Here is a 23882-nt window from a genome sequence, read left to right on the forward strand (position 1 = left end):
AAAAGCAAATAATGTTTAACCCATTGATAAATAGGTGACCTGTATTCTCCACATCTGTTAGTGAAATTCCAAATCATGGATATTTAGTTCAGAACATAGAAAATATCTGTAAAACAAAGAGGGAAGACAAATATTAAAAATGCAAAGGAAGAAATTATAACATGACAGAAAAAAATATCATAGTGAGGAACCTCATAATAAGAGTAAAGTAAGGTATTTTCTAAGAAAGCCAGGAAGAGAGAGAAACAGGAATAGTAATATCGTTTATGACATTCTTTTATGTGCTAGTTCCTTTTTATTTGTCTTTATCAATAACACAAAACAATGCTGGAATTTATTTTAAAAGTTATTCCTGGTTGGAATGTGGACAATGCAAATATAGAATGTTTTAACAGAATAAAACTGCGAAAGAAAAAACCCACAAAAATGACTGGAGATTAATAGAGAACAACAGCTGCCCAAATCTGTTGACCCTTTGAATGGTCCTCTCACATTTCCAGTCCTTTGCTTTCTCCTGTACTACCTCTTTCAAAAGCATAAATCAATCAAAACAAAAGTTATTAACCCTCTATCTTTAATTAAGCTAGAAAAAAGAATGGAAAGCGTCTTTCCCCAAAGATGTCTTAGGAAAAAGTTTTTAATTTCTATACAGATACAAAGCCTTCACACACACACATCCCACTTTTTTCAAATTCTTCTTCCTCAATTCTGGGAAGGAAAAGAGAAATGCAGCTCAAGAGCCTGTCCCACAACGTCCCTTTGCTTGTCACACAACGCCCCTTGCTTGTCAGAGAAAGTTGGAGGCAATGGCCAACACTTTGGAGAATTCTTTTTTCTTCCTCAGCAGAGAAGGCACGGGAACTTTGATTCGTGTTCCAACTGGGTTCCCATTATCTTCAATGAGCACCACGTTGTTAGAATCAAACCGAGGAGTCATGCGAGGCCCAGGAAACTTGCACCCGACAATTAATGCCTTTTTCTTTTCCCCTTTGATAGCCAGAAGGATTTGGTCACCCACTTTGCCCACACCATTTTTAGTGTAGACGTGGATACATTTTGGAGGTCGGCGATATGGTGTGTTTCCCAAGGTGCTGTTATCAACCACTCGCACACGAGTCATCTTCTGGATGTAACTGCACACACTGCTGAGGCTAATAAAAGAGAAGAGAGAAGTCTAAATACAGGCAGATCTCCTGGGGACACTAAGTGAAGCAAGCTCACTTCAGGATCTAAAGTACAGGACTCTCTCTCTCCCCAACCTTGTGCCCTCCAGATGTTGGCCATGCTTCTTGGAAAATCTGGAGGTTGTCACTCAATATAATTGGGGGAAACCTGCATTACAGTGACTTCCTTCAGGATGAAAACAGTACTGTGCCAGAAAGTTAAACCAGCAATATAGACAATGAGGGGCTGAAAGTAAACATATAAAAAGTTATTAAAGAAGCATGATACCTCTTTAGCAATGCATACGCATCTCTGTGGGGAGTGAGAGTGACAGAGAGAGAAAGCACCCATCCCATTATGAAGCTTGATTTGCTGATAATGCTGATTAAATCTTTATCTGGCAAACTTTTCTGGCTTGTCCTCCGCCACCCCCACCTCCACCACCCTCTTTGCTAGCATTAGAGTTTTAACAAATGACTTCAGTGTTCTGCCTCTTAAAATCAATTTATGTATGGCACACTTCCTTTATAAAATAAGTCACTTGATTTTTTAAAAGAATTACAGCCATACAAGACACAGACATTTTAATCCTAATAGACTTTAGAACAGTGTTTCCCAACCTTGGCAACTTTAAGATGTGTAGACTTCAACTCCCAGAATTCTTCAGCCAGCCATGGAGACACATCTTAAAGTTCCCAAGGCTGAGAAACACTGTTCTAAACATTCCCCACTCCCATGCAAATTCTGGTATTGGTCAGGTTGGCCCTGGCATTGTGAGAGCAAGAAGGAGGGGAGGACAACACTTCATATCTTTTCAATCATTATTATTATTTTTTTAAAAAGAACTACAGCTATACAAGACACACACATTTTAATCCTAATAGATTTTAGAACAGTGTTTCCCAATCCCATGGCTGGCTGGGGAATTCTGGGAGTTGAAGTCCACACATCTTAAAGTTGCCAAGGTTGGGGAACACTGCTTTAGAATAACCACTCACTATTTTAAATCTATTTGTTCTATTTTTTTCATGTGTTTCAGGTGTTTGCTACATGAGGACTCTTTAACCTAGTTCTGTGCATGAAGATGGATCCAAAGGGCAACAGCTGCTTCCAAGCCCACAGGGGCACTAATGAAGCCCCAGTCAGCAACTCCTCAAAAAAGCTGAGTCTTTCCTCTGGGACTGTGTGGCTGCTCTCTGTTGCTGCAGTGTGATCCCAGGAAAAGAGGCATTTGGTTTCATGAATTGCCAACAGCTGCTCTGTATATGTAACTTTTTCCAGCTGATCCAAGGTACTGCACAACCCCATTGATTATATGTCGCAGGATGTTTCATTGTGATTGTACACTACTGAAAAAGAATGCAAAACTAAACTTCCAGGAAAGTTTGTCAACCATTATGAATCTTCCCACTTTGTCTCCAGCTACACTCCCAAGGTTCCCTGGAAGTCTCTATTTCTATTGTATATCTATACCAAACTTTGTCCCCACTAGACTTTTTCTTCTTCATGGCCAAGGACCATGCTGGCTAGATATTCTAAAAATTGCAGTCTGGAGAAGCTAGGTTCAGGTCAGTTGGTACAGACCATACTGAGCTAGAAGGACCAATGGTCAGTGTTGGGTTTCCCATAACATAATGGCATAGTCTAAGTCACAGTTTGTTGAACAAGCCCTAATAGCCTGATTCACACTAAGATTATACAACATGTCTGACAAGCCATAACTCCTGGGTTCACAGTTCCCACTAAGCCAAAATCAAGCAAACCATTTTATAACTTAGTGTGATGTGAGATCCCAAGCAGTATGGAACCTTTTGGTGTTCTGAATCTGGCTTTGAATATGGAGAGGGCAAATAGGCAAAATAGCAATACGAAGCCACATAAGTTTAAATATTTTTGTATTCTCATTTCTGAAGAACACTCTAGGTGAGTTATTGGTTCTAGAGAACACATTTGTTATGAACTGCATCTTGGAAAGTACTCATCTGTGCAGAAGACACTTAGCTGGCCTCAGGGCCTTCAAGGCCATTTCTGCTTTTAGTTTACAAGGATCACTCCAAAAGTTGAGGAACAGCCAGCCTTTCTCTCAGGCCTTCTTTCTCTCCACCAAGTATTCATGGACAAATCACAAATGTCAAGGGTCTTTGTTCCCTCTTCAACATCAAGTATTTTGCAGAAATATTTCCCACACACTTGTAGAGGAGCAATGTAATGACAAAGGGGGAAGGGTACATATCTTTACCTATCTGAGTCTAATGGTTTTTGGAACACAAAGCTGACTTACTGAATTGGATCACTGATAAAAGAAATTAAAATACTGTCTACTCCAAAAAGCAGATGTGTTCTATAAGGCTGCACAGAAGGCTTTCCTTGGTGTTATTATTTAAAATAAATGTTTCCCTCATAACATTTGATCATGTTTGTAATATTGAAAACTGTTCTGGGCTCTAGCACTTGCTGGGGATAGAAAATCTGAAGATACTCTAGTCACTCTTCTCATCAATGAGTTTATTACAGAAATAGATACTTGATAATCAACCAGAAATATATATCCTGACACATTTCCATAAATTTGCCTTTCTTTCTTTTTCTTTTTACTAGTCCAGCCACTAATGCAGGTGATTTGTTCCCCTATTTTATGGAAAAGCTACTTACCAAGTCAACACACACACACACACACGTACAATCTAGTTGTGTGGGCAACAATTGCCTCCAAGTGACTACCTGACCCACAACACCTCTTTAAGGCTGCTGCTGTGTTTCTTCTACAAGTCATAACAGTTGCCTCTCCTAGCTCTGAAGGAAAAGCTGGAAAACGGCCACAATGAAAAAAAAGCCTTACAAGAAAGACATAAAATAGGGCCCCATGCAACGTGCAGAACCTGAATAAAGTACTACTGAATATTATTTTTCAATGGCAACAGAAATTAGTAACTGTAAAAAGGGGGGCAGCTTTTGGGGAAGTGAGAATGGAAGGCCATGTCACACCCAGAGCTGGGTCCAAATGACCAGGGAACTGCCTCTACCGCCCTGTAGTCTCCACCACCCAAGATGGTGTTTTGCAGAACTGCTTCTAATACGTATTCTCAAGCACTATGAAAAGGTGTGGGTGGCTGGGACATGGGGTACTTTAAAACTATTTTATCATACTAGAATATATTTAAGATGGGGAGAGAGCATTATATAAAGCATGCATGAGAGTAACTGTGTAGGGAATCAAGCTAGCGAGGGTGGAATCAGCAGTTCCGAAACCAGAGAAGCATTATAAACACTAAGGGGTGCATCTCAATTTCAAGGCTGGGGAGAGAATTTAAGCCTGGGTGGGTGGGTGGATGGATGCATGGATGGATAATGTTGCTTTCTCTGTACTACAGCAAGCAGTTTTCCTGTGCAAATGTGCCTTCATTCTGGAGTGCCACTAAGCAGTTAATCTAGCCATGTGGTGCCTGAAAGCTTCTGCTTTAACCAAGCTCCTGAATATGGGGTTAAGTGCCTGGAGAAGAGTCTTTGTAAGAAGAGGCAGGTTCCAGTCCTCACTCACCCACAGAGTGAGCCAATCACTTTCTCTCAATCTAATCTACTTCACAGGATAATGAGAATAAAATGAAGGGTAACCACACATAAATTGCCACGAGCACCTTGGAGAAAAGACAAAACATAAATATAATAAAATAAATACCTGAAATATCGTTTATTTGTCGCACTGCTGATCTGGGGAAGAGCCAACCCCAGGTACCGATACAAAAGAACCATCAGGATTCCAATAAGAAGCCCTGGGTAAAAAACAAAAACAAAAAATGTTAATTTTTATTTATATGAATAGAGCAAACTCCTAGGGAAAAGCAGAATTTTTTATTCTGCTATCCCTTGAAAGATCTCAGATGCTTGCATTGTACTGTTAAATCACAGCACCACACTGTCCTCCAAAATAAATAAATAAAACAGAATTAATGCGAGGCAGTTATACATAACACAATGGTACTGTACTTTAAAAAAAACACACTGCAGGACTGCTTTCTTCAAGGGCACAGATCCTCATTGTCAAAATATCTTTCTGATTTTACAATTGCTGGTTGTTAGCTGCTAATCTTTGAGGACATGAGTACAGAGCACAGTCATTTAGCACAGCATTCCCTACCCTGACTGTCTCCAGTGGATTCTGAACTGCTGGCTTCACAGCTATAAAAGAAGGAAGTTTTTTAAAAATTCAAAGGGCTGACAGAGATACCCATCCCTTTGTTACTTACCACTTTTTCAGAGAGACTAGCACAAGCATTTTAAACTGCATAATTTTAAAAAGCTTATTTGGTACCAAAATTAAGGATGCATCCATTTAATTGCTTTATTTGCAATGGGCTGGTGGTATGGGATTTCTCACCAGCAGTTTAGAAACTTAAGAAAAAAATTTGAAGTCATCCAATAGAAATCAACCAACAATATTTCTGGAATAAAAATCCATTTTAGGAATATAAATAGAATTTTTAAAAAAATCTTTTGGAATGAAAATCATAATTATTCCATTGTGGTTACATCCTTTAATGTAAATCCTATGAATATACTATACTAAATTTACTTTGATCAGTTTAATAACTGAGTTACATTTGCATTACCATCAAACTATTTATTTTTGACCCCAGGCACATTATTGCAATAGAGAACCTCTAATTCTTTTCCCAGCTTCAAAAATACAATGTACAGTAATTATAAGCAAGATTCTCTGCCCAGTTTTTAAGCCATCTCCAAAATACTGGTTTTACATTAAGATCAAATTATCAAAAGTCATATTTGTATGCATTTTTTAAAAAATTTGTGAGTGTGTAATTATATACATGTGTGTGGATTCCTAGGATATCACAGAACTCCAAACATCTTTCAGATGCATGGAACAAGATCTTCTGGGTCAAAATGACGCACATGGAAAGGTGTTCTTAGCAATCAATTGATAACTTCAAAGTATTTGCGTATGTATTATTTGCTTTATTTATTTGTTTGTTTAATCAATTTAGGTAGCTGATCATCTCGTCATTCCACACTGGTGGAACATTTATCACTAAAAAAGATGTAAATCAAGTCAATGGACAGTCTGTCTCTATTATCTGCATTCCAATAATACACAGGGGGGAAATTTATCCTCTTCAGTCTTTTTCGGTTGAGCAATTGAGTCAAGCAATAACTCTAAAGGCTGTCTTTTCCAACTGGAATTCAGAAATACAAAGCTTCATGACAAAATGGTGTGAAGTATACCGGACAAGCCTTGTATCAAGGAGACACAAGACTACGTAATAGCCTTCTCTATGGACTAGGTATAATTTGTTTTTTAAAAATTGAACTGTAACAGTGAAATTGAAGAAAATTATCTTCATTTCCATATTTGAATATTTTTTAATATTTTTTCCATTTTGGGGATGTTTTTCTTCCTTTTTTGCATGTGTGTGTGTATATACACCATACATATAAATAAAGTGTGTGTTTTGTTTCTGAGGATTTTTTCAAATAACAATTAAATCAGTTTTTTTCTTTTTTCCCTCATTTTTTTCCTTAGGTAGTTTAGGGTAGGGTTTTGTTCTTTTTTTAACCATATATTTTATTATATAATAGGGTTTGTTTCTTTTAAAGTATATAGTATTTTATATAATAGTAATGTAGCTGCATAATTACATACTGCAGTTAATCCAAAATACTACATATTAATAAGTAATAGTTTTTAAGAACTGTTAAAATGCTGTAAATTGAGGTAAAACAACTCTAAAATACCCAAGGAAGATCCATTACCTGAAATTAACATAGTCTCGAATATTAGGATTAAAGACTAATCCTGCTCCAATTTAGATCTATCATCCCGTGCCATTTTTTCCTGTATATTTAAGGACTACTTTCAATGCAATGATATATAAAGAAATGCCATTATCCCTGCACAAAATTAGGGGCTATTTCTTCCTTTTTTACATATAACTATTTCTTCTTTTATTCGTCTTTTCATTCCTCCTAGTTTTCTGATTCTCCCCTCAACAGTCAATCAGTATTCAATCCCAATGTGAATACTCAGTACTCAATGACTGAATTTATATCACATGTTAACTAAGACAAAATGTTGTAGAAAACCACCCACTGCATGATGGGTCAACATGGCCATCACATTAAGTTATAATATGGTTTATCTGTTGAGGCATAGCATGTTATGTGAACACAGCAATTCTTTTGGCTAACCTGGTTTTAAGGTTTAGCATGTTGAGTAAACTGAGCTAGAAGGGCATTTGGGAGGGGACATACCCCTTGATAATAATTTCGTCTGTACTTCTGCAAACTCTAAAGTTTCCTCAAACTGATAATTCATGACTGGCTGTTACATGGAGACTCTATTCTAAAGATTGCAGAAAGAATCTAAGATGTGAAATACCCAAGGTAGGCAAGAAAAAGGATATCTGCAATTCTTTATTATTTATATCACAAAAAGCCATTTTTTCAGGCAGACTTTGACATTTCATTTTTTTTAATTCAAACTCACTGATAAAAAATAACTGGTAAACCAAGAACTAATTTGTATTCAGAGTGTAAAGCTGATATATTGAAAAGTGAGTTTTGACACAAGAATATTCTCATTACTAGCGGCACAGTTTTCATAAATGGAAACATCAAACACACAATTATTTTCTAACGTTAAGCCATAATTGCAGTTACTTAACCTCCTAAAATCAACCATTTACATAAGCATAAAAGGGAATCATTTGAATACTTTGAATCAAGACCTATTATTTTATCTCATTCCCTTTATCTGCTATGAATTATTTGGGCACAAATCCAATCTGAATTCAAAATAAACTGCATAAAGAATGGAAAGAAAGAATTTATCTAAGTATGAGAGTAGACATTTGGAAAATTACTTAGGACTTTCAAACTTACGTTCTTCTCCTAAGGCAAATTTGGGGAAGCAAGACCTACAGGGAAGATGGAGGGCTCAATTCTTTCCTTACCTGCAAAATCCACAGATCATTTCAAATAGGACTAGCACAACTAGATTCTAAAATCAGCCAGTTTGGGAGCAAAACAGCAAGATTTTGCAAAGATGGAAATTCAGCAAATGTAGACAAAGCCTCCTCCATCTGTCAGTTGCTCAGAAAAAGTGTAGCCCTGTCCCCAAATTATGTCCTGATATATTGTTTGTAAATAACAGAAATGCACTGGAAATCCTTCTGTTCTGGAGTGACAGAGATATCCCTAACATGCTAATTTTATATGTGCAGGAAATTATTTGAATGTGACCTGCAGTCTGACATGGGGGGGGGGCTTATTCCCTCAAAAGGAACAGGATAGAATTCTTTGGCAATAACCTTAAAGAAAAAACAGAACAATTCAGCCAACAGAAGCCAATGTTTGAAGTACAGCATTAAAAATCCTCAGGGATTCCATGTAGGCTTCATACAAGGAAACATAAAGCATTTTTTGAAAGCTGGATTCCAACTAACAAAGCCTTAGAGTCCTCCAAATTATGTAGATTAGCACACTGACACAAAGACTAATTTGTATTGGTTTATTCTCCTGCTGAGATCTTCCTGAAAATATTTTTATCTTGACGTGAAAAAATATGAAGTGCAATTACCTTACATTTTAACATTTCAACTGCTCTGACAGCAGAATATTTCATGCTTACTCTCAAATATCTAACAGGAATTTGAAGTACTTTGCCACTCTTGACTGGAGGAGTTTCTGAAATCTTGCAACAAGATTCTCAAAAGCCCATGGGAGTGTGGATTGCTATACTATGTAAGTGTCAAGTTAAATCACCTAAGTACACCTTCCTCCAGCATCTTTCATAGCTCCTTTCCATCCCACACAAGAAAACTGAGGGCCTTTCTTGAGTTATTTCTTGCAGAAAGGATAACTAACAGTTACCAAAACAGTGAACAGATGGAAACTGCCCCATTGTTCAGTTCAATCCCCTGCAAAATAAGAGTGAAAGAAGACAAATAATTTTGCCACCACATTGCTTATACAGAAGTGTTTCATCTGGAGGTGGAACACTCATGGGAATTACAGTATTGTGTTATCATTGTGACCTTCCTTCTAAAAAGACTATTAATCAGAGATCTTGGATTACTGTTCTTTGGATGAACTCTTTCCAGTCTGGAGGAAGGTCTGACTCTTTTCATAGTATGTGAAGCCTACAATAAAAGGGAAATTTAATCTATATTAAGGAATTCCCTATGTATGCACTGACATTAAATTCTGAGCAGGACCCCAATTTGGTAATTTAGAATATCATCTCAGAGCACATCCCAGCCCCCCCTCCAAATCCAAATCTTGGCTCATAATTCCAAATCTATATCTACCCCTTTTGAAATAGTGCAATCACTACTGAGGGCACAAAATGTCCCTCAGTTCATTTCAGACAAACAAAATCAGGAGGCTTTGTTCTACGTATCTTTAAATTTTGCTTTTTAAAAAAGGAAATTGCCATTTTGTTGTTGTTTTAATTTCTTAGCAGAATTAAATGAAATTTACAGGCAAAGTTGCTCCTTTTGGAAGTTTTATATATTACAAGTTTCAAAAACAGCCTTTCCAATTAAGATTTCCTCAAAAAATAAAACAAATCCAATCCATCAGCATCCCTATAATTTGGGGAAGTAGTAATTATGAAATGACACAGAAGTTGCCCCCTAACTAACCTGCCAAAATTTCAAGTTGAATGTTAAGCATAATGAGGGAGGGCAAAATGGTCATAAAGTTAGTCTTAAATCTGAGTGTAAGAAGTATATCAAACCTCTTAGATTATAGGAGCTAATTAGATCAACTTCAATAAATGTTCTTTAGCTTTCAAGTCTTCCTTAGGATTTCAGGGGCAAAGAAACATGATTGCCCCCACCCCAATTTTTAAAATATAAGATTTAATACTTGCTGGATCTTACTTAAACCTTAAGCATTTTAATGGAAATGTGGCAGACCTGACCACAAACATCAGATACAGTGGGGCAAAAAAGTATTTAGTCAGCCACCAATTGTGCAAGTTCTCCCAGTTAAAAAGATGAGAGAGGCCTGTAATTTTCATCATAGGTATACCTCAACTATGAGAGACAAAATGGGAAACAAAATCCAGAAAATCACATTATCTGATTTTTAAAGAATTTTAAAGAAAATTACAGGCCTCTCTCATCTTTTTAAGTGGGAGAACTTGCACAATTGGTGGCTGACTAAATACTTTTTTGCCCCACTGTATATTGCTTCAGTTTGTTCTGTGTGTGCTTCCAGTTGTTTCTTGGGGTGATAGAACAAACTTTTTTTAGCATATTAAGGATATTGGGGAAGACAGATCCTTCCTGTTTTACAATCATTCATAGCATTCCACAATGCAAAGGATGCAGCTCAGATGTTTTGAAGTATGCGCACATGTTATGTTCTGACAAATGTAACAAGTATGTCTCATTGCTAAAGTCTTATGCATGCCTATTTGAGAGTATAAGAGTGCACAAGAGTTTAGCTTTGAAAAATTGATCAGCAAATAATTTTCTGCATTAAAGTAACATTATTACAGCAAAGCAATGAGTTATTTTTATGCAGCCAAGTATTGTGTAATTAAACTAAAAATAATGTAACTTAAAACTCAGCTGTCTCTCCATTAGGTTACTAACAGCCCTACCTGAGTTGCCCTCTGAACCTCAATTATCAGCACATATATTGTAAATAGAAACAGAACCACAGAGTCCATTAAAATCCTTTGCATCTATTTGCAATCTGGTTGCAATTTTCAGTCAATCACGCTGACAATGAAGAAATAAAATCTATACTTGAAATCAACTTTAATTCACTGACTGAATTAAAAGACAGCGGAAGATCCCATTAACCTCAGATTTGTTGTTAACAGAGGTAAATGCAGCAAAAAATTCTAAGTCAGTTTGAAAGTATTTGCGGAAGAATCACAGAGTTGTACCCAGCCAGGATAATATCTGGGCCACATCAGAGATAAGGATGTTGATTTTGTAAATGTTGGTGGTAACTTTGTGTTTAATTTTCTAACAAATATGTGAAAAGATTAAGCTTAATTCTTTGTTTTCTTCTTTTCTTTTCTTTACTATTGTTTTCATGATGTTTATGTTGGCAAGGGAAGAGGTGGTAAGTGTTAATTTATATATACAATTCAAAACATGCAAATGTGTATATATGTGTGTGACAAAGTACAATGTGTGTGACAAATGACAAAGTACAAGATCCACCATCCAAAGGGAGTTGTTTGACACAAGAGTTTGACATAACAGTGAATATACCCTCAGGCTATATTTCTAAACGGAATGATCACTTATTAAAGAAATTTGAGATTAAAAGGACTTAGTGATATGCGGATACTTCTGTCTTTAAATCATTCTGAAGAAAAGAACAGTCCACCTTTGCTTATTAAATATGTGCACATACATTAGAGCATATTGTCTCAGAGGAGACAGTAGACAATCTCTTCTAAGAAGGCACCAGTTCCTCCTAGATTCACTAAGTGCTTTCATTTTTTAAATCTGTACCAAGTTATTCAGGGGAACATTTTTAACTGACCAAAAAGCTTATTGACTGAAACTAAACAAATGCTCTTGAAATAGCCCTAATTAATAAATCAGGTTGTTTTCTCCACTGAGAATCTTTGATCTAGCAAAACCTAGGAGAGTTTTTGTTGATTCACTATTTCCTCTCTACTATCCTAAATCCTTCCCCAAATTCTACACAGAATTATACACCCCTTAGGGAAAAAACATCCCTGCTTCTGCTCACAAAAGCCTGTACTGGATCAAAGAACTACCCATCATTGAAGAGATTTAATTGTATATAATACATGATGTAGTGGCACTTTGGATTCAAAGGGAAGAAGGGGCTTCAGAACAGGCAGAATGCCTATGTAGCACCTATCTGTAACCCCTCAAACCCGTGTTTTTCATTCCGCTGGCTGGGGAATTCTGGGAGTTGAAGTCCACACATCTCAAAGTTGCCAAGTTTGAAAAACAGTGCCTTAAAGCAAGTGCATCTTTTCCTGAGATTGTGCTGCAGCTGCAGAAGCCTGTCATGAGATTTTGGGAAAAGACTCAGCTGCTTTAAGGAACTGTGGACAGGTGCTACACAATGCCCTCTTCCTCCTTCAGTTCCGAACTGCTACACAGTCCTACGGCATAGTATGAGGGAATCAAAAGTACAACCTCCAAGACTATTACACAAACAATCTAAACTTCAGACACAAACATACATTTTATATTTATAAATCTGGGACTGTACCCTGCAAATGCTGAACCAGTATTCCCATGCACAGCAGTTAGCACAGCAATGTGGCAAGACTGTTTTCAGGCCAAAGTGAAGGACCTCTCCTGGCAGTTCCCTTGGATAACCCTTAAGAAACATTAACCTAAAATTAATCCAAGCTATCAATTTGTTCTGTAACAACGGCAACAAAATGCAACCAAATTGCTTCCTGAAACTGCAGAGTGAGAAATTGCCTTTCAAGAGAGCCAACTTTTCTGTCCCACTCTAATCTTTCCTCTAGAATGCTCAGTGTTTCTGCCAAGCTGCAATCTCAGCTTTAGATCCACAGCAGTCAAGAGCAAATATTATTTTTAACATGGAACTGTTTGACATACAAATAATACCCCTGGATATCAGCAGTTTGAAGTATTCTGTGGGGGCGAAGAGAGGCTTGTGGACAAATTGCCCACTATCAAGTAGCTCACAGGGCCTGTCACTGAGTCAATCACTCTCTCTCTGCCCTGTCAGCTGACTGGCTGGAGTTCTCAGAACTCCCTTAACCATGTCACTTAAAGGCCCTCCCCAGCTGCACTTCTCCACAATGTCCACTTCCTCCTTGGCCCCATGACATTGCCCTTATGTCACTCTAGCTCATGAACAAAGCAATCTTAAGTTGTCCCTAGCTGAACTATCTAAACAGAGGATTCCTCCCTCATTTCAACATCATCCAATAGTAGCCTCAAGGTGTATAACATTGGTTAGACTTTGTTATCCATTTTCTTAGAGGAGAAATCAGGTGAGCAATCATAGGAGTTAACAGAGGAGTACTGTAGGAGTGTCTAACTAACCAGCCTCCACTGCAGCCTTTTTAATCTCCATCAGCACAATGGCTTCTAGACTCTTTTCACTCTCCTGCCTCCCACTTCCAATACCAACTTCTCTCAAAACTTTCCATAAGGAGGGCTCTCCTCCACTATTGTATTTGGGGAAGACGAGGGATATGTTTGTGCTAGCCCACCTTAACAGTATTTTGAAATCTATTTCTGCTATAACATATAAAAGCCCCTCACTGTGGTTTTCAGAAAATAATGAAGGACACTGAACTGGCTGCCGTTGCTTATTCATTCATTCCCCTGTATTTGTCAGATTCAATTATTGCTGCCCCCTGCAAGTAAGAGAGTGGTTACCCAACAGTTGTTCCATTTCAGTTCTATCACTCCCAAGGCACAATCATGGCAGGATTTGCCTCCCTCCTCTGGGTTCTATTTCTGTCACAGGGTTGTTATTATGGGAGTAAAATTAGGGGAGACTCCCACCCCAATTCTGATGTCTTGAGAGAAAAAGGTGGGATACTCACAAAGTAAATCTAAACAATGTTGGGCCATAACTCTTTGAATTTGTGGACAGCACTAAGATTCTACAATTGTTTTCTACAATAGTACAGGTAGTCCTCATTTAGCAACCACATTTGGAACCTGCAAATTGGTCGTTCGGTGAAATGGTCACTAAGTAAAACCACAACTGTGCTTATGATCTTATTTCAACTTTTCTTTGCTTTACAGACCTGCAAAGATTATAAATGTGAGGATTGGTCACAAAGTTACTTTTTCATCACCATCATAACTGCGAACAGTCACAAAATGAGGATTATCTGTACTCTTAAGTGTTAATTGTAAGCAACAATTAACTGTCAGACTAATTTAATGCATGTCAGCAGCTAATGACTGAAAGGGAGAGTTCCACACTTTTCTTACCAAATCTCCTTAGAGTTAAAAAGAGAAATCTTTAGTTGCACAAGTGCTACTAGATTTGATTCCAGCAAACCCTAATTCATCTTGCAGTTTTTGTTTGCCTGGATATTTGTTTTCTTATTCTTATTTTTCTCATCCTCAGTTTTTCATAGCCTCTTATGCAGATATCCCACCCCCCATGAAACGTAAAACAGGTAGATATGAGGAGAAAGGTACCACTTTTAATAAGTTAAACTACGTCTCCTCCTATCCCAACTTTAAAGAAAGAAAACATGGGTAGGATTCATGTAGTGTCTGACAGAACGTTAAAACTCAAGGATGCAGATGAAACCTTAGCAAGAGCTAAAAAGTCATTCACCACTATTTCATCTCACACTGGATACATCTGATGAGGTGACTGAGCTTAACAGAAGCTATGTACAAGAGATAGGTTACTCTTTAAAGGCCCACAAGAATATTCTTACTGTTATGAAAATTTGATATTCCTGTACTTTTTTCTTTGTTAATTTTGCTACTTTTATGTTACTGTAGCTTTAAGAAGAAAAGCCAGACTCAGGTGCTTTGACCTTCTCTTTCAGATGAAACTACTGGTCATGAGTGCCTAGCCTACACTCCTGGGCCAGGAAGAAGGCAGAAAAGCTTCTCATCCATCTCCTTTTGTACATCTCTATAAAGACTGTCTTTAAATGTCCAAGTGCCGACATTGGCAATACATACTAATAATTGTGGACATTTTATTTATTTATTTATTTATTTATTTATTTATTTATTTATCACATTTATATAGCTGCCCATCTCACACAAAGCGACTCTCACATGTTCTCAAAATGGGTAAAAGTACATCCCACAGCCAAAGCAGACACCAAGGTGCAAGAATGCTTGCTACAGGGTCCAGATCAGCCTTGCAACAACCTCAAGCCCGGGAACTGGAACTGCATTAAAGTCTTTAAGGGAAAAGACACCCTCCAGCGAAGATGGAAAGAACTCCTACAGATTCTACTAGCTACCAACACAGCAATTCATTGCCAGGACTACTGTACCCCACTTGGCACTGTAAGAAAGCACATCTCACCAACTGATCAACTTCAATGCAAAAGGTCTCTACCTCCATATTTTCTTTCTTCTTGTTCCTCTACCCTTGAATTTCCCTGAGTTTCCAATGCATCCTCAGCAATACTGGATCTTTCCTCCACACTGAGGAGATGAAGCATTTCAGATGTAGTTCAATTAAGACTGACCTTTAAGTGCCCCTATCTCAAAGTATTGAGAATCATTGAATCGCCTGTCCCTGATTACAGTTAATAGTTCAACCTCTTGATCACTAAGTCTCATTAGGATGGTCCCTCTATCAAAATATTTCCTCTTTGTTTGTACTGTCCTATTGATTTAAAGCTTACCTATGTACAAGAAATGTATAAAAATCTGTATTAGCATGCTGTAAGGAAAAAGGGACAAGACCCTGTTTGGTGTACTGGTGAGTTCTAGTCCTCCCTTAGGCACGAAGCCAGCCAGGTGACCTTGGGCCAGTAACTCTTCCTCGGCCCTAGGAAGGAGGCAGTGACAAACCACTCTGAAATCTTGCCAAGAAAACTGCAGGGACTTGTCCAGGTTGTCACCAGGAGTCAAGACTGACTCAAAGGCATACACATACACAAGGGAAAGGGGTATATCAGGGTAAAGAGAGAGATGCCTGTCCCAATTTCAGATTTTAAAATAAAGCATTATTCCCTTTTGCCCTACCTGCAAGTGCTGCAAATTTCCACTACATTTATTTGGGAGAAACTGCCATGGACCTTGGTGGGATTTTGTTCTCAGTACAGGACAGAAATTGCTGTAATTCTGAACAACACTAACTGAGGGGGGACCTTCAAGCCTGAGCTGGTTTAATACTGCTGAGTTTAATGGGCTTAATCCCAACTGTGTTTAGAGGACTGCGGTCTTATTCTGAAATTCTGCTGATCTGGGGACTTACTGCTCAGCAAACAAAGACAAGAGCCCAGTCTTCTGGTCTGTAGAAGGACTGTACATGTATTCGAAATCGTAAATGCACTTACACACGAGTAAGTACCATACAATCCAACGGCCTTATTTGTAAGTAAAATAACTTAAAATAGCACTAAAAGGCTGCAATCCTACTCAGGTTGATCTTCCTGATTTTCCAACTCCGAGTGGTATTCAAGGTTGTGATGCAAGGTAGGCCTTCTCGAGATTAAGGCTGCAATGGTAAAATCACTTGCTTAGGGTTAGGAGTGAACCTCGCACAACTCGTGGGCTTTCTTCAAACGAGCTGTACATACGACCGCGCTGCACGGCCTAGCTTCTTTCCCACCACTGGCATGAAGTCCCGTCCTAATTTTAGCTATTCCGGCCCTCCAGCTCAAAGCCGCAAGAAAAAAAGGGAGCCGCTCCCACCCAAAAGGACCCCCCTCTCTCCCAACCCCCATCACTCACGCTCTCCGGCCCAGACGTTCTCCTGAGCACGCAGGCGCAAAACAGCCTTCCGAGGGAAGGGGGAAAGGGCGCACATGCGTAGAAGGCGAGACTCTTTCGCCGGCGCCGGGCGAAAGGCCACGCCTCTTCGCTCTCCTCTGCCTCGCTCGCTCGCTCCCTCCTTCCTTGTTCTTTTAGCCTAGAAGAAGCTGGAGCGGAGAGGCGCGAGCCAATCAGGCGGGGAAAAAGGAGTCTTCGTTTAGGAAAGGGGAGCGTAGCTAGGTCCGAGTGCGCTGGAGGAGCGAAGGAGAGCAGAGGCTGAGAGGCAAAGAGGAGCGGCTCTATCTTGGACGCGGGGTAAGCCGCCTGGTTGTTGCTCCTAGTTTCATTGCAATGCCGCTTTCCTCCCCCCGCCCCCCACCCGCAGCGGTAACAACTCCACAACCCTGTTTCCCAGGGAGCCCGGGAAGCTGGGTCACCCCGAGAAATCCTGTGGGAAATGGCTTTCCGTGTTTTCCTCGGCTCCCTCTCTGCGCCGGAGTCTGTTTACTCACGGGAGATCTGCGGCTGAGCGTTGTTGTTCCCTCCCTCTGCCTTGCGATAGAACAATGGAAGCGGCGGCGTTGCTGCTCGGGGTTCCTGGCGATCTGGCGCAGGCACACGCATGCAGAGGTGGCGGCGAGCGGGGAGCGCTGCCTCTCGCCCTCTACGTGTGCGCTGCCGTCCCTTTGCGGAGCCCTGCGGCAGGACCGAAGGCTGGCTTGCGTCCCGCCGCGTTCCTCCCGCTTGGTGGGACTCTCTCTCTCCCCCGCTGGGCCGGACGCAGTCTCCTTCCTCGCCTTCTCCCACCCTGGAAGGCCACCTGGGCGAGCTGCTGCATTTCGTTGCAGTTTTCTGGGGTTTCCTGCACAATGTCAGAGGGGGAAAGGAGGAGGACAGGATGGCTATTTGCCACCAGAAGGTCGTGGCCTTGGTTTTTTTCGGACCCGATGAGCCTGCATGGGTTGGCTGGTCCTGTGTGCGTAAATAAGGCACAGGTATCTAGATCAAGATGGCACGGAGAGAAAAGGAGCTGGGCGCTTCTTTGTTGCTGTTTCCACTCTCGCCGGTGTGATCATGATCATGTTGGTCCGCGATGCTGCAGTCACTCCCCCTCTTCCTTGTGCATACAATACAGCCAGGAAGGAAAGTAGAGGGAGAGCCTGTGAGGGAGCAAGTTGTCTCTTTCATGCGGCTTTTGTTTGGGAAAATTTTACTGCAGCTTTTGGAAAACACACCAGATGCTTCTGGGAAATAGGCCACAAAAGCGGCAGGCAGGGAGGAAATCAGATCAGTTCCAAGCCATCATCTTTACCTCCTGCTTTCCGCCACAATAGAAGCTTTCTCTTTTTTTCCATGGATATTCTCCTGGAGATACAGTACACGAATTGACTTGTTGCTGTCAGTCAAAACATCTTCCCCTAACAGTACTGGGAGAAAAACGCCCTCCATAGCTTGGTATCCATTGGCTGTGTTGAATTTCAGCTCCATAGTCTCCATTCAGTCTGACCTCTGGCTGTGAATTATAGGAGTTGAAGTCCAACACACCCTAGGAGACCAGGTTAGGGAAGGCTGGAGTAATGATATGCTGTGAAATATGACAGGCTACCAGAACAGGCATCTTCTCTAAATGTTTCTCCTCTGTTGTAACATTATAATACTTGGGCTGTTCTCCTCCTTGCAACATCTAAGTCTACAAACCATTCTAAGACTAAACGATAAGGGTTTGTAAAGATGTTTTAATATGGATCAGATCTGTTAAACTTTTTAAAAAATCTGCTTCTGTACTGGCTTGCTTTGCCCATTTTTTCTTTCTCCCTTTAATTCATTCATTATTTCCTCCTTCCGCTACCTTACATTTATCTACTTCCTTTGAAAAGTCCCTTCAGAGTACCTCTGCTTTTTTTCTGATTATATATTGGATTGAATGGAAAAGCAAGCTGGATGGAAGTGGGGAGGAAGCTGTAGAGAGAGTCCTCTGAGATTCCATTCCGGATGATTATTATTATTTTGCCATTGTTGTTTTCAAAAATCAGTGTTGCCATTTATTCTAGATTTTGGCTTAATCTTAGTCAGGTCTGCTAATGTGGGTGTGCCTGGATCTCAGTGTGTCAACATCTGATGATAAACCACTAAGACAGAGGTGACTTGCTTAGAATTGGTGGAGCAGACTGAAGGCTGAATAAAGAGGTCTATGTTGAGCCTAGCAGTCAGGTGGAACAGAACAGATGTTTTGTTCCAAAGCAAAATGCTTGGCAAGTAATACATGTTTTTTGATATTGGGAAAGACCTGGGCTATGTTACCTGCCTTTAGATGACGTTTTAACTAATGATTGGCTTCTAGATACACAAATGCTATATGAGCATTTTCGGAAATTGGTAAAAAATGGATATCCATTATTTGCCATTGCAAGTAAATGTATCCTCCCATTGCAAATGTAAACCTTGAAGGAAGGAACTGTTATTCTCATTAGAGAGGTGGAGCTAAGCTAGGAAATACTGACCTTCCCAAGGTTGCCCAAGTTGTTAATGGAGTTTAATGCTACTGCCCCAGAGATCTTTTCTTCTCATTGAAGCATTCAGGTCCCTGGTTAACTTTATCCAAATGTAAATTTCAACCATTGATGGTATGGCATATAAAGATTCCTTTGAGACCATCTTGGCTCCTGGTGGCCTTCTGGGCACATCTTTGCTGTTTTCTTGGCAGCAGTATGGAAATGACTTGCCATGGCCTTCTGGGATTTTTCCTTTGTCTTCCCAATCTAGCTTTCAGCCATGGAATTCCCTGGAGTCTCCCATCCTGTGCTAACCAGGGCTAAACCTGCCTGCCTTCTGAACTCATTGACAAGTGAGTCAAATGCTGCCACCTGCTGAGGAGTGCTGAAATGCAATTGTGCTGTAGGTAGAGAGTCAGAGAAAATGAGTTGGAGCAATAGCCTTTGGATCTGAATTTACTTTTTTCCCACTTGAGTCCTGCTTATTGTAATGCAGCCTGAGAATTGACATCCCTGAATAGCTTGTAGTTCTTCATCCATTACAACTTAGGTGAAGTGTAGTCAATCCTTATGTCTGTCAAATGGGGGTGGGAAGAGAGAGAGTTTTGACAATGTATGCTGCATCAGTTTCCATAACTGGCAGTTATTACTAAGAAAAAAGGAACTAGCTTGTTGGTAAAGTATAAGCACTGTGAAAGTGTGTAAGCGAAACTCTACTTCAAGGGATGGTTTATACCAAAAAATAGTATTAACTGAAAGTGCAAGATCAAGGCATATCACTATCCATATAACTTCATGTAATTAATATGGCAAGTACAAGGATTTACTGTTGGATGTTCTGTATTTCTTAAAATGTTAATTCATTTCTGATGTTAAGTGAGAAATGATTCCGTTCGTCTGGATGTCCGATAATTGAGAAATCAATTTGCTAGTAATTGCCATTATATATTCAAATGCAACTGTGCTCATTTTGTTTAAGAAAGGAAGTAATGTAAGCTTAATGCTTCTATTTATTTATCTCCAGTAATTGTCAAACGTGCAAACCTGGAACAATATAGTGCTACATAGCAGTAAAAATCACATTAATCAACAATGCAAAAATGTGAGAATTATTTATTACACTGATTAAAAGACTAGCAATTACCCAAAAAATGAAGATATGTAGGCTGTCCTGTCTACAGGCTTCCAGTCCCTGCCCTCCCAAAAATGGAGGATATTGGCAAGAGTTTTACTGCCAAAAAATTGCGTATATAAAAGTGTCTCATTTTAAAGTAAGATACTGGCTGGATTTTTTGTGTCATAACTTTATAACTTTTCTTAATAAATATTATCGATCAGAGTTGCTAGCTCCTTGTTCCTTGGATTAACTGTTTCCAGCATAGATTAAAGAAGGGAACTCTGACAAATGATAAGACAACAAAGAAGGGAATATTTCACAGTGGCCCAAAAAAGTCAGCTGGTATGAAGCAGGCAAATTCATTAGATATGCTATTATAAAAACGCTTTGTTGCCAATTCCTTCCAGTAATGCATACCTGATATTTGGAATTGTAGAGGAATACGCAGCTACGTTTTTAGTTATTTGAAGGTCATGCAGAGCAATGATACATATGTTGGTTTAAATACAAGTTCCAATGAGCTTGGTGTTTGTTCCCTAGTCCCTCTCTTTAGGATTTTGTACCATAAATAAGCCTCCTAAGAGATAGGAGGTTATCAAAGACATGGGCAAAATTTTAGTAAATTTGCTCTTTGAACCAAAGGTTTCCTCTTTCTTCTAAGGAACTGGAACAATACTATAAAATGGATATGCTATAAATCCAAAGTTGTAATTCATAGCTTTTTTTAAGGTAACAATCCCAAGGGGATATAAGTTTGAAAATTTAAGGCAGAGGATGACATAACAGCAAAGTCACATCTGATAACTTCCATACTAACAAGATTTGAGTCAGAAATTTAAAATAAGCTGCTTTATATATTATGGTGAGGTCAATTAATTGTTAGATATTCTTTAGAATACATAATGCCAGCTATAGGAACTATAGGTTAGAGATTTAATAATACATTTGAACTTTCTATGAATATTTACAGGAAAAGCTATATTATTTGATTGTTGTAAGAAAGAAACAGGTATAGCTAATCTATTCAGATTCAGAATTCTGATGTTATCCATATTGTTGATTCAATATGGCTTTTAATATTATGAAATAATTTTAAGATGTAATTTGGAAACACTAATCTGATTCCTATATTTCACTAAGGCATAATGTGCCTTGTTTGGTTTTGACTCAATGTGTTGTGTCAACCCAACCATTGTGATCTGTAAGCCATGTGATTTACAGCTTTAGCCTGTTATATGAACGTTGTCACTTGTGGGTTATTTGATAAAGCACAGTTAAACAATGGCTTAGTTTTATGTGTGAACTCTCTCACCATCAATGTATAATGTACTTTAACTGTACTGGGCTCACTCCTTGTCAGTATACTATGCATTTTAAGTCTCCTACCCTGGCCTCCTTTTAGGGAAATAGCAATGTGAAATAGCATTGATTTTTGCTTCTATACATTTAGATGTAAATGTATGTGTAATTTGCAATTAAACAATGAATTGCATATATGAAAAGATAGTAAGGATGTGGGGAAATGTGTCATCTGCTTCTTTCTGGGATCCTTCAGGGCACTGAGGTTAAATGGAACTCTATAGCCCAGCAGCTGTTCAACTTGCCGCCTGTGTCAGTGCCCCCATGCTGTTGGCTAAGTTCACACACTTGGCGGAGGCTGCCAGCTGCTAGGCTGCCTTCTCCCCTTGTGTGAGTGAATTTACAACCCTACCCATACCCCCACATGATGAGATCTCCAGCCTGGTACCCACTGTCTGAACAGCCAAGCTTACCTGTGGGGGGAAAGGCTGAGACAGGCTGTTTCAGCAGTGTTCCTGCCATGGGGTTGTATGTCTTTGTGAGGGGAGTTACTGGAAAGGTTCTCAGTAGGGTCTCCACAACCCCCCTTCCCTAATTTGGAATCATTCTGCCTTGTTGATAAGTGTTGCTTTGAGGGCTTGAATTAACCAACCTCATGTCTGACTCGTGTGTTCGTACTTGGAATACCCCACAACAGCTCACACATAATATCACTGCTCCCAATTATAACAAGGAATCATAGAGACTGCACTCTTGGAATCTTCCTCTCTATCACTTATCTGGATTACTCTGCGTAGCATTTTGCTAAGCAAATTTTGATATGATGAAGCATAGCATTCCATTTTCAAATCATTTTCAAATTTTTTCATTCCTGAAGCATGGCAGCAAACACCACCCTGCAAGCATCCATGTGCTGCCCTTTTGCCTCTGGTGGTTTTCAAAATCAGTAGGGCTGGGAGGACAGTGGGCCTTTGTTGATCATCAGGGTCCGCATTTCTGGGTCTGCATTTCTGAACTCTTTAGTCTCTTGGTCTCTGTGGAGTTCTTGAAATTTGTTAGGACAAGAGGATGCTGTCTGTGAGCTACTCTAACCTGCAACTCCTTAAACACTCATAGATCTTGTTCCCCCCAAATCAGCAGCAAAATGGCTGGTTTTCAACATTGCAATTTGTGGCTTATTTTGTTTTATTTTTGTCAGATTAAAGGTTGAAAGGGCTCAGGATGACAGGTTGGCCTGATTTGTCTCTATGTGGTTTGGATCTGGGTTTGCAGATAAACCAGAGAACCACTCAATATTGGGTCAACAGAAGGATATGGGGGCTGAGGTTCTCTTAAATTGGAAGAGGAATTATTCCTGTGGAATCTGGTACTGGTTCTTCATGCCGTAAATGGAGAAGCTTCAGCCAGGGTGGCTCCCTTTATATGACCCAGGATGGGGCAGCCTAGGGCTGTCCTCTGGGCCCGACAGCCCACTTCCATTCACAGATTCATGAAAAATTCTCCAGCAGCTGCTGGGGAACGCCACAGGTATTAAGTTCCTACTTATTTGGAATTTTTCAGTACCCTTCGCATGCTTGAAATTGAAGGATGAAAGGCAGCAGTCACAGGTGCAGCTTCCATATTAAGTATCTTTTGTTTCTCCCCAGGCCATGAGAAGGATAGTTGATTTATTTATTACCATGATGCAATGATATCCTTGTAAACATCTTACACAATGGCACTCCCAAGAAGTAAAGACTGTCATATTGGAAATAAGTGACCAATGAACATTTAAATCAATGTTTTTCGAACTTGGCGGATTTAGATGTGTGGACTTCAATTCCCAGAATTCCCCAGCCAGGTGGCTGGGGAATTCTGGGAATTGAAGTCCACAGATCTTAAATTGGCCAAGTTTGAAAAACACTGATTTAAATGAAAGAGAATAGATAAGGGGAAGGAAAGCTGCCCTCAGTATAAGGAGATGAGAGAGCCAAATCTGCATGAGAGGCTGATTTGCTGGCTATATTGTTGTCAGTTTCCTAGCAAAACTAAGAGAAAACCTGGCTTGTACCACAGCTGTGAAGGCCTGCTATGAAACCATCTCTTTGTTACCCCCCAGAATAAACATGCCTTTATCAAAGAGAAATCTTAGGGATCGTTAAAGGACAAATTCTGTCCTGGATTTGTAAATGTCTAAAACCGGAAGCAAATGATAGGAATGCATAAATAGTTTTCACAATGAAGGGGAGAAATCACCAGTGTCCGGTCATTGGTATTTGGATATTGAATTTCATTGTAAAGCATGTGGAATCAACAGTGACCAGTTATATAGCCAAATATACTTTTACTTTTACATAAATGCGCATAGAATTTTGCTGCAGGTAACAGAATAGCTAACAAAATGCA

At 39.5% G+C, this 23882-nt stretch overlaps 2 protein-coding genes across 7 annotated transcripts in view; one reads left to right on the forward strand and one right to left on the reverse strand.

The window, feature by feature from the left end:
• Nucleotides 1-272: 272 nt before the first annotated feature.
• Nucleotides 273-17266, reverse strand: MRPL14 (mitochondrial ribosomal protein L14). 2 transcript variants are annotated; one of them, XM_007437487.4, is made up of 3 exons: nucleotides 17102-17266; nucleotides 4841-4934; nucleotides 273-1151 (listed from the first exon to the last, which is right to left on the reverse strand). In XM_007437487.4, exons 1-3 carry the CDS (start codon nucleotides 17211-17213, stop codon nucleotides 788-790), a joined length of 570 nt encoding a protein of 189 aa, XP_007437549.3. In that variant the 5' UTR covers nucleotides 17214-17266; the 3' UTR covers nucleotides 273-787. The 2 variants fall into 2 exon arrangements, with proteins under 2 accessions (XP_007437549.3, XP_088001256.1); XM_088145130.1 differs by lacking the exon at nucleotides 17102-17266 and adding an exon at nucleotides 16569-16704.
• The window catches only part of TMEM63B (transmembrane protein 63B), an 81359-nt gene continuing 74227 nt past the window's right edge, over nucleotides 16751-23882 (forward strand). For 2 of the 5 annotated variants that reach the window (XM_088145104.1, XM_088145124.1), the window contains exon 1: nucleotides 16751-16904. The gene's annotated coding sequence lies outside the window, so the exon portion shown is untranslated. The remainder of the gene's footprint in view (nucleotides 16905-23882) is intronic. The other 3 variants (XM_088145108.1, XM_088145109.1, XM_088145113.1) reach the window with 2 other exon arrangements.

Source organism: Python bivittatus, unplaced genomic scaffold (assembly GCF_059951505.1).
Source record: "Python bivittatus isolate LINGU-HERP-01145 unplaced genomic scaffold, Pbiv_v1 ctg000020_np1212, whole genome shotgun sequence".
Taxonomy (NCBI): domain Eukaryota; kingdom Metazoa; phylum Chordata; class Lepidosauria; order Squamata; family Pythonidae; genus Python; species Python bivittatus.